The sequence below is a fragment of the Lotus japonicus genome, chromosome 1 (genome assembly GCF_012489685.1).
Source record: "Lotus japonicus ecotype B-129 chromosome 1, LjGifu_v1.2".
In the NCBI taxonomy this organism is placed as follows: domain Eukaryota; kingdom Viridiplantae; phylum Streptophyta; class Magnoliopsida; order Fabales; family Fabaceae; genus Lotus; species Lotus japonicus.
The window spans coordinates 20,930,782-20,941,029 of record NC_080041.1 but is presented as its reverse complement, the minus strand read 5'-3'; the positions used below and the strand labels follow the sequence as shown (position 1 = coordinate 20,941,029).

Here is a 10,248-nt window from a genome sequence, read left to right as displayed (position 1 = left end):
AATTATTATTATTATTATTATTATTATTATTATTATTATGTTTTAATCAGAAAATTGATTAATGGTAGGACATGGAGCCCAACAATGAAGCCCATGTCCATTAAAATACCCGAAACTTACCCCCAAATGAGAAATTCATTACCCCATTTCCCCACTTTCCCCTTTCGTCACCGTCATTTCTGCTCAAGCGAACCATCAACCATGTTTGGCATCCTCAAGCAGGTCAGCTTTTCTTGGAACTTGTGAGTTAATTAATTAGATTTCTGATTGACTGTTGGCGCGGACAATTAATTAATTGCAAATGCAATGATGTACGGTCGGAAGGTTTTTGGCGCCATTGGACCTAGGGTTGCACTTGTAGGAGAACCATTGGGCCAGCTCATGAGGCACAACGACAGGATCTGTGGGGTTGACGTCAAGGTACAGTCAATCAACTTCTTCTTGGTTTGTGTTCTTCCTATGTAATAGTAATAAATCCACCGATTGCACTAGTAATAAATTCTATCCACCGAGAGCTCAAGAGTAATAATAAATTAAGTATATAATAACACCAAATTTGGATTGTAGTAATAAATTCTATCTACCGAGAGCACAAGAGTAATAATAAATTAAGTAGTATATAATAACCCCAAATTTGGATTGTAGTAATAAATTCTATCAACTGAGAGCACAAGAGTAATAATAAATTCCAACACAGTAAATACTTCAAAGGGCACAAGATTCTTTTGATAAGCAAATGAAATATATTAAATTGAAGTACAACCCAATGCAAGTAATAGGAGGTAAAAAAGAAAGTCAAAAGTAGCAATATTTACAATAACAGCACCAAGGGTCCTCCCTCTTTCTCTCTATCTTGCACACAAACACACGCTTGTATATGCAGTATCCCAACATCCTATATTTTAGACATTCAAGAGTCAAAGTCTGTGTCTTTATCCATGCTTCATAGGGTATAATCAACCTGCACAAGGTGAATTTTCAGGGGGGGAGTATTGATAGGAACTCAAGGTTAGGGGTTAGTTAGTTAGTTATACTTAGGGAGTTAGTTAGAATGTTATTGAGGCAAGTAGCCTATAAATAACAGACATTAGAGAGTTAGGGGTATCTTTTGTATCATTTGGGTATTGGAATTAGGAAGAGGGTGTGGACTCTCTCTCTTGTATTTGCTCTAGTTCCCAATTTGGAAATTAGGGATTTGTATGAAATAATATCAGATTTTGATAGGAACTAATAATAGATGAAGTTATATTATCGAAAATAGAGATGAAATCTCTATTGAAAGTCACAGAGTTTCTGGTGTTCGAGAGCCGGTCTCTCCCCAGTGCCCAAATACATAATTCCTCTCCCCAGTGCCCAAATACATAATTCCTTTTCCCTCTCCACCATGTCTAACACTTCTTATATAATAACTGCCCAACATTCAGTTTCTAGTAAATAACTTAACATAACTGCTGACTCTATCATAAATAACTGACATAACATAACTGACTCAACCATTAAAATTACTGACAAATAATTAACTAAGCCAGACCAGAAACTATCCCATGGGGTTTACTGTTCATGCACTCTGTTCATGAGCCCTATCAATATCCTGCCCTAAAAGATTCACCTTGTCCTCAAGGTAACCTTCCACATTGCCTGATTTTTCTTCTCAATCTTCAAAACTTTTTTAACCATGATTGACAAGGTTTGTGGTTCGTAAAGTTTGATTTCAATACCAATGTCTTCTTTTTGTTTCAGGGAAAGAAAGATGAACTCACTTACTTGCACACAGATGGAACTGTGGAACACAAGACTAGATTGGGATGTTGTGCAGGGGTCATAAGAGATCTGAAAGGAAACTATCTCCACGGATTTTTCAAGAAACTCGGGACAGTGGGAGACAGTACATCGCTGGAAGCTGAAGGGATGGGGGGCAAATTGGGCCTGGAATACATTTACGACTTGGGATACACTCATGTGCATTTCTATACTGATAGCCAGATCCTCTATGACCTTGTTAGAAAGGAGCAGTTAGACAAGAGCATCTCAGATATAATTTCAGACGTGCTTGGGACAATTGGAAAGCTTGGTCCTACCTTCAAACTGGTTAACATCATCCGCAAACAAAATCAAGCAGCTGATGCTTTGGCGGAACATGGATCCACTTGTGAATCCGCCAAGGAGAAAGAATTTGTCCCTTGTGACGACCCACCTGAAAAGGTGGTACGAAAGATGGAAACGGACAAGAAGTATCCACCTTTCAACAATGGCAACTGACTGTTCAATTCCTTTTGCGTATCTGTTTTTTAAGTCCTTATGAGAACAGTTTGTTAATTCCTTCCTTCCTTATGAGAAGAGAAGATGTTAGTATTTGAGACTTATGAGTATTCTTATAGTATTTGAGACAGCTTATGCACTGTGGATGTTAGAACTGTGGATATTTGGTGTTTGGACACCTTATGCATGACATTCTTATAGAATATGGATACTAATATATCAGGGCAAGATTATTTAAGCGTTTCAGATTTTTAAACGAATTTTAATTATTTATGCTATTTAATATGTTAATCTACAAGAATTTATGCACTGTGGATGTTTGGTGTTTGGACAGCTTATGCATGACATTCTTATAGAATATGGATACTAATATATCAGTGCAACATTATTTAAGTGTTCCAGATTTTTAAACGTTTTTTATTTATTTATGCTATTTAATATGTTCAAGTACGAGAATTTATATGCTATTTACACAAACACACGCTTTTAAAAAGATTGTAGAGAACTGTCAGTAAATAATTTGCTACTACGATAATCAAGTCTCTTATTATTTGGTTTTGGAAGGAAGGGAAGGCAATATTGAAAATAAAAAACTTCTGTAGGTTTATACTTCCTGTAGGACTCGTATCTGCCCATTCAAGACAAGATAAGCAAAGAAAATAGGGCTATACCTCAAGCATATGTAAATGCCTGGTGGCTGCTGAGACACTGCCCCTGCCTAACAGAGCCTTGCAATAGTTCTTCATAGCTCCAAGAATAAGCTCCAACTCAGATGCTGATCTTAAAACCTAAATAGATCAGTGTAATCAGAAACCACAATGGGAAATTAGTAAGAACATGGAGCATATTTCAACTTTTCAAGTACTAAGCTGATTTTCTTAAATGAAGAGTGAGGTATCATCATTTATGGTCAAATCCAGATTTGATTTGTATCCAAGTGTGAGAGGCTTGACATTAAAGTAAGATAAAACGTGAGGGACATACGCAGTGGTGAAATTTAATACAGCTCACTAAGACATACTCTTGGGAGGGAATGTCCAATTCATCTGCAACATGTTTTTTCGAAGAACGCCACATGATTTGCTTGAAAACTGTGTGTAAATTCCACAGCTCCAATATCTCCCTTCTACAGATATATGGAAAATTAGCTAAGAATATATAAAAGTACAGAGGTTTTTGAGCTATGCTAGACGGAGAGACAATTTAGATCCAGAACATGACAAATCAGAGAAATCTAAACTAAAGATAATATTGTAGGGAAGTTACTAATAATTTTTGAACACTCAAGGTTTTTAGCATGTTGTACATTGAGAATATAATTAGGACATTTCCAAATGTTTCAGTATATTGTGTATATGGCATTCTGGTTGTAAACTATTATTGTAGTTCTGATGTAATCTACTAGCCTTGCTTATGTGTTCAGTTAACAGTTCAGTTATGATGTCAGTTATAGGAAGTGAAATGTACAGCTGTAACAACAGCTTTCAGACAGATCAGCAGCTCTACCCCACACTGTTATAAATATAGCAAATCTTCTACCCAAAGAAAAATGATAAAAACTGAAACTTTTCCGTGAAATTCTCTGCTCCCACTCTAACTTTTCTCTCATTTTCTCACACTTTCTCTCAATTTATTAGCTCAAGCTGCTAAGACTTTTATAGTGTTTGGCTATTAGGTCACCCATAAAAGAATATAACAGAACTCAGTGTATGATAGAACCCAAGCAAGAACTGATATTATTGATGATAAAGCCAAATCCCCAATTGGGAATTAGAGCAAGATACAAGAGAGATACCAAACACTCTCCGCAAACCAAGATAGAGACCCAACACTCTCCCTAAACCCTAATTCCAAATGAATACAAAAAGATATCTCATAGTCTCTCTAATTCTCTTATTTATAGTCTGGTTCCCTAACTAACACCGAACCCTAATTAATTAATGCAATTGCTAACTAAGGGTACCAATATGCGGATACCTATCCGTGTACAACAAGTCAACAACATTCCATTCCATGTTTATTTCTGAAAGAAAAACTTGTTATAGAAAGTAAATCAGAAACAACTAAGGCAAACATTAAATTACAGAGAAAATACCTCATAAGGATCTCGAATAACTTCAGCCCACCACCTGTATGTATTGAAAGGACTAACTTTAAGGAATCTTAGAAGTCCATATAAGTCATCAAGCTTTCGCTGAATAGGGGTCCCTGTAATGCACCAATGATGCTTCGAATGGAGTCTCAGAGCCATTTCAGTGGCAGCAGTAGCATTACTCTCTACCATTTGAGCCTCATCCAAACAAACCCTCCACCAGTATATTCTGGTAAGAAGAGTTGGGATAACCGGGTATCTACAAGGAAAAAAAATTAAAATACATGGGATCATAAAGGATATATAGGAAGCCTAACTTTTTCTAACAAATAAAATTACCAGTATCCATATGCATGGTTCTCTGTGAAGTCTTTTTTTCAGAATTATAGAAATCATAAAAAACAAATTTACAACTCAAAGAGGACACAAATCGGAATCTGGTGAATGAAAAGTGTGATGAAACTCAGTTCTAACTCACATCATTTTCAAATGGAGAGACCCTACACATGATATACTAATGAAGGGGAAAATATGATAATCTTTACATCAAACCTTTTTTGAAATCTCAATAAGTGTCGATCACCTCCGTGTCTATCAGAATCATGGGACAAATCCTCTTTAAGCACATCATATGTAGTTATTACAATGTCAGAACTTGCAAGATCACTGATATCCATCAGAGACGTATTGGAGAAAATATGTGTCCCGTACGCCTTCATAAATACAAGTTTTCAAGGAGCCTGGACGTGTATGGCTGCAGTGACAATTAAAAGTTAATGAGTATGAGACAGTTGCAAGTACAATTACACTGAATCATTAAAAAAATACAGTAATCAACATTCATAAACAGTATATCCCACTTTTGCATGATTAAAAGAAACAAAATCTTGTAAACAGTGGTCAAATGTGTGCCAAAAAGATGACACGCAATGTACCGTGTAACAGTAACATAAAACTTAGACTCAAAGTAATATTAGCTTTCAACATGTGACTAGTGCTTCAACAAATGGTAGGGGAAAAACTCAAAATAGTATTAGCTTCCAACATGTGACCAGAGCTTCAACAAATGGTAGGGAAAAGGTCTTTAAGTATCAAAGTTTAATCAACAACCTTAGCCTTAAATGGAGCTTTGGCATTCCAAAATAAAGCTGACGGGGCTGGAAGTTTCAATCCAATTTATGCTCCTGTAACAACTAACAATCTGGGAGCACTTCCTATGCCCTAATATGAGAATTATCCTATCTCTAGGCCATCTGGATCACTAACAGAAAGAAAGAAAGTAGACTCGCTGGGCTCTAAGATTGATGCAAGCATTCATAATTTTCATTAAGCAAAAACTGTACCGTATAATTTCATCATGCCACTGGGGCAAAATAGGTGCAGGGCAGACAATGGGAGTGGCACCGGAGGCAATAGGAGATTCAATAGCTTGTATTAGTTCAGAGCACATCTGACATACATATTCCCCATCCCTCACAGCTATGGTAGTTTTATATGTTTTGCTTTCAGATCCTTGTTTTGATTTCAGTGGTTTTCCTTTAGGTGAATAACGAACACAATCTGCATGTTGCCAAAGATCGCAAATGTCACATTGAACCCATAGCCCTTGATATTTGATACTTTCATTCAGAGCTCCACATATGCACTCCACTCGCCCTCTTTTGAGTCTTTTTAAAGTGATATTTTGGTCCCTGTTAACTTGGGGCACTGAGTCAATTAGTGTGTCGCTTCCAGATGCTGATCTCCGGTGAGCAAATATGCAAGCGAGCAATTCCACAGTTTTACCCAAGAGCATCTCATCTGTTGCATCAAAACATTGAGTCACAAAAAAGAACTTTCATTTGTACTAAAAAAAAATTATACAAATACAACACTCATAGTCCAATACTGTCAAATAAAGAACAGACTACTGCTCAAGTTTCAGAAGACTCGGGCATTGCAGTTACTGAGTTACATACTCAGTATTCCACGCTATCAGGTTTTTATAAGCATCTAGAAAACAAATGTAAGATTAAAAAATTGTCATTAGGGTTGCATTTGAAGCATTTACCGTAGCAAAAACACACAATAAGCTGAGTCATAGTAGAACTTCCTCTTCTCAGCATAAGCAGTTTCAGAGGTGAAGGTGAATTATATGTATAATAGATATAAATTGGCAATGATAGGATTTCAACAGCAAAGGCAGCAGGATGCTTTCAGCAGATCCATATTGATCTTTCACTCTCAATATTCCATGGGTTATTCATCATGTAATAAATTTGATTGAAAACATTAAGTTCAAGAATATGTCAAAGGGGGGCCAACTAAGGAAAACACATAAAGGCATTTTCTAATAAAACGCATTATTTTTTTACCGCATAAAATATCAAAATTCTTCCAAACTTATAATGTAGCAAAAATTGGCATAATTATTTCAGAAAATAAATCAAATATGCAACATAGCTTGGGACCTACCAGCAAGAATGCCTCCAAATACATAAGGTGAAGGAGTCTATGGGCACAATGAAATATTTCCACTGAAGATATTATAGCTTAAATAAGCAAACGAGAAGAGAGAATGAAAACACAGTGAGGAAGAGAGAAATTGAAACCATCCAAACATGAATTGTGCAATAAATAAGAATGTGTATGTTATATTTTGAAAACCGGTTAAAAAGCCTAACCTGAATGGATTGAAAAACATTTAAGAGCTTGCATCCAGAAAATCCACAGGCACACATAATGGAGAATGAAACTGATTTCTTTCTCTTTCACCCTGACTTTCTTTCAGTGCTTTCTCCCGTTCTACCATCCAGAAAGCTGCACGCCGTTGATATGGCCTCAGTTCAGGAAGTAACTCTGGCATGTCATCTTCGAGCATTGGCTCAGATCTGTACACATGAATACAAAAGATAAGATAAGCTAAAAGCAAGACAAAAAACTTGGACATTGATTATTGTTAATAGCACTATGTTATTATATAAACATGTTCCAATTGACCATTATAATAATCAGCGTTACTCTTAATGAGAGGTCAAGACCAAAGAGAATGCTTAACTTACTTTGAAGGCTTAATGGCCTCATAAAAACCTGCAGGACCAAACCTCGAATATTCCCTGCCGTCTCCCGTCTCTGTCTTCTGGTCAACTTCCATTTTCATACAGTTACCAAACCCATACCTAACTTCGGAAATCATTATTTCTGGACGTAGCCAAGACATGACATTCATCATACTCTTTAATTGTCTACAAGCCTCGAGAAGCGACTAGCATGCATCGAAGGCACTCTTAAGTCTTAAATACCTTAACCCTTATCCCGAGGGAATGAATGTCCTCAGAAAGCCTAACCCCAAGAACTGCCCTCAATGTAACAAACTTCAGACTTGCCAAGTGAACAAGACCAGAAACACCTTCATCAGGTCCATCAAAAATACCAGATAATAACACTGTACATGTTTCCACATTGTCAACTGTAGCTCTTTTTACAAACTCTAAATGCATATCAGTATAGGGTAACATAGGCCAATGGCCTAATTTAATTCTACCAAGAACGTTATTGACATTACACACCCGAAATCTTAATGAGTACTGGGGATCCTGATAAAACTCCTCAGATAGTTCAAAACCAGAAAAACCTTCTCTCAAATTTAAATCATTTAATATAACTTCAGAAATATCAAGATGTTCACTTGACAACCAACTGGACCGGTCAACATCAACAAAATAAGGTTTATCAATGTCACCAGAATTGTCCCTTGCTTCTTCCCCTGCTTCTCCAACCTTCTACTTATCCAATTCTGTGTCAGCAGTAGCATTTGTTTCTAGTATTACCCCACCTGATCTACGCGGTTTACTTTTTCGTCTACCCATCACTTGTTACCTTCACCAAATAAAAATAAAAAAACTTCTTTTTTTAGAAAAAGCTAAGCTATATTAACATAATGCCAAAGATCACTTATGATTCTACAAAATTGAAACTGAAGCTCAACATGAAGACACTAGAACTCAAAGATTTAGCATTTAGACTTCGATTTTCAAGCAGCATAAGCACCAAACCAGAGGAAACACCATAAATATACAACAACAACAACAAGATAGTAACAAATTAAAGAATAATCCAACATGAGCTCAAAAGGTATAGATTGAATGCAAAAACATTCAAAAGCTGGCAAATGCAATTATTCAGCAAAAGGGTTAGAAAGAACATAGCTTTAAGTGAAATTTAACACAATTGAATAAAAGGGTAGGCGCAAACACAAGGAATGGGGACGTGAATTTTGTGCATGAGAAAAAGGGAAAGAGATTGAAATTGGAACCTGGAAATGAAATTGTTTACATTTTACAAAACAGATCAAAACAATTACCTGAAATATCATCATCACTAACAAAACAATTTCAACCAAGAATTAGAATTTGAGTTTGGATCCGCAGGGAAACAGGGGAGAGGGAGGGCAGGAGATAGACGAGCTAGGTTTTTTTTTCGACGAGCTAGGTTGTCTGTCTGTCAGGTTAACAGTTTGACTTTAACTAGTTTCACTTTGTAACTAGTTCGTTTCGAATAAGATAAAGTAAGAAAATAGGGTTAAATATGTTTTCAGTCCCCGACTTATCGGGTAAATAGTCCAGTTCGTCTCTGAATGTGTCCACCGACTTCACATTCGTCCTTGAATGAATTTTATTCATCTCGCGGTCCTCCAAAGTGACAAACGTCCGTCACTTTAGTCTCTGACGTTAAAAAACACTAACAGACGTTACCAAATTCATTTTTTTAAAACTGAAAAGTCATTTAAGTAAATTAGAATAACAATTGAACTAAAATCTAATTAATTAAAACAGAAAAAAAAAATTCTTAATGTGAACCACTGGTCTTCATCTCCTTCTTCTCATCATCTTCTTCATCATCTTCACAAATCCTTCCACCACAACCCAATTCTCCACCACAAACCTTCCAACATCATTAAAATAATGCATTCCTGGAAAAAATAATAATAATGCATTCCTGAATTCAGATCCAATGTCAGCTTGGATCAGAACATGTTCCCAACCAGAACCAGAACCAGAACCCTCCCCCAACAAAATCCCACAACAGCAACAAATCAAGCACGAAATTGAACATAAGAAAGTGAAAATTGCCACAGATCCATCCCACTTTTCACACAAATCAAAAAAAAAACCCAACAATCACAAAATAGAAACCCCATCACACAACATGTTTGGGAGCTGGAGCAAACGAAGCAAGGAGAAGGAGTGGTTGAGAGAGAGAAAGAAAACCCCGATCTGGATCTGGCGGCTCAATCGCTGACTGCATGGAAGATGGTCCGTCTTCCCCAAGCCCAACCTTCTTCTCTTCCCCTCTCCTTCCTTTACGCGGCCGCTTAGGGTTCTTCGCCGCCCCAACACTATCACCGCCACCATATCTGAACCCGAGGTCGAAGTGTTTGGAGGCGTGAGGTTCACGTTCAGCGTCCAGGTTCGATCCTTCATCTCTCTTGTTCTTGATCCCCCTCTGGTTCTTGGAGGGGCGGTGCCAGATTTATCATGAAAGGGAGAGCTAGGGTTCATTGTGGGTCTGAGAATGATGAAACACATACGAGCCTGGTGATGATTTATCGTTAAGCTTCCTGTTCCCTTGATCCGGTTTTGCTGTGAAATTGGATTCTGACCTGGATTTTGAGTTTTGGTGGAGGAGGAAGAAGAGGTTGGGGATATGGGGGTTACGAGATTGTGGAGATTGGGGTTGTTGTGTTTCAGTAAAAAAACTGGGTGGGTTATGAAGAAAAGATGAAGAAGCAGATGCAGATGGTGATTTTTTTAGATGAAAAATTGGGTTATGATAAAAAAACTGGGTTATGATGCAAAGATGAAGAAAAAAGGAGTAAGCTGAAGAAGATGAGAAGGAGATTAGGATTTTGTGTTTTA

At 37.0% G+C, this 10,248-nt stretch overlaps 1 protein-coding gene across 6 annotated transcripts; it reads right to left on the bottom strand.

Annotated features, from left to right (window-relative positions):
* Positions 1 to 598: 598 nt before the first annotated feature.
* On the bottom strand, positions 599 to 8,850 carry LOC130734085 (uncharacterized). Of its 6 annotated transcripts, none has more exons than XR_009017742.1 (9): positions 8,694 to 8,850; positions 7,393 to 8,209; positions 7,015 to 7,221; positions 5,695 to 6,151; positions 4,904 to 5,105; positions 4,355 to 4,610; positions 3,244 to 3,385; positions 2,931 to 3,047; positions 599 to 961 (listed from the first exon to the last, which is right to left on the bottom strand). XR_009017742.1 is itself a non-coding variant. In XM_057586388.1 (9 exons), the coding sequence occupies exons 6-9, from the start codon at positions 5,068 to 5,070 to the stop codon at positions 944 to 946; spliced, it is 558 nt and encodes a 185-aa protein (XP_057442371.1). In that variant the 5' UTR covers positions 5,071 to 5,105; positions 5,695 to 6,151; positions 6,806 to 6,882; positions 7,015 to 7,221; positions 7,393 to 8,209; positions 8,694 to 8,850; the 3' UTR covers positions 599 to 943. The 6 variants fall into 6 exon arrangements, 3 of the variants coding, with proteins under 3 accessions (XP_057442371.1, XP_057442372.1, XP_057442370.1); XR_009017741.1 differs by having other exon boundaries at positions 3,281 to 3,385; XM_057586388.1 differs by lacking the exon at positions 3,244 to 3,385 and adding an exon at positions 6,806 to 6,882.
* Between the last annotated feature and the right edge of the window lie 1,398 nt (positions 8,851 to 10,248).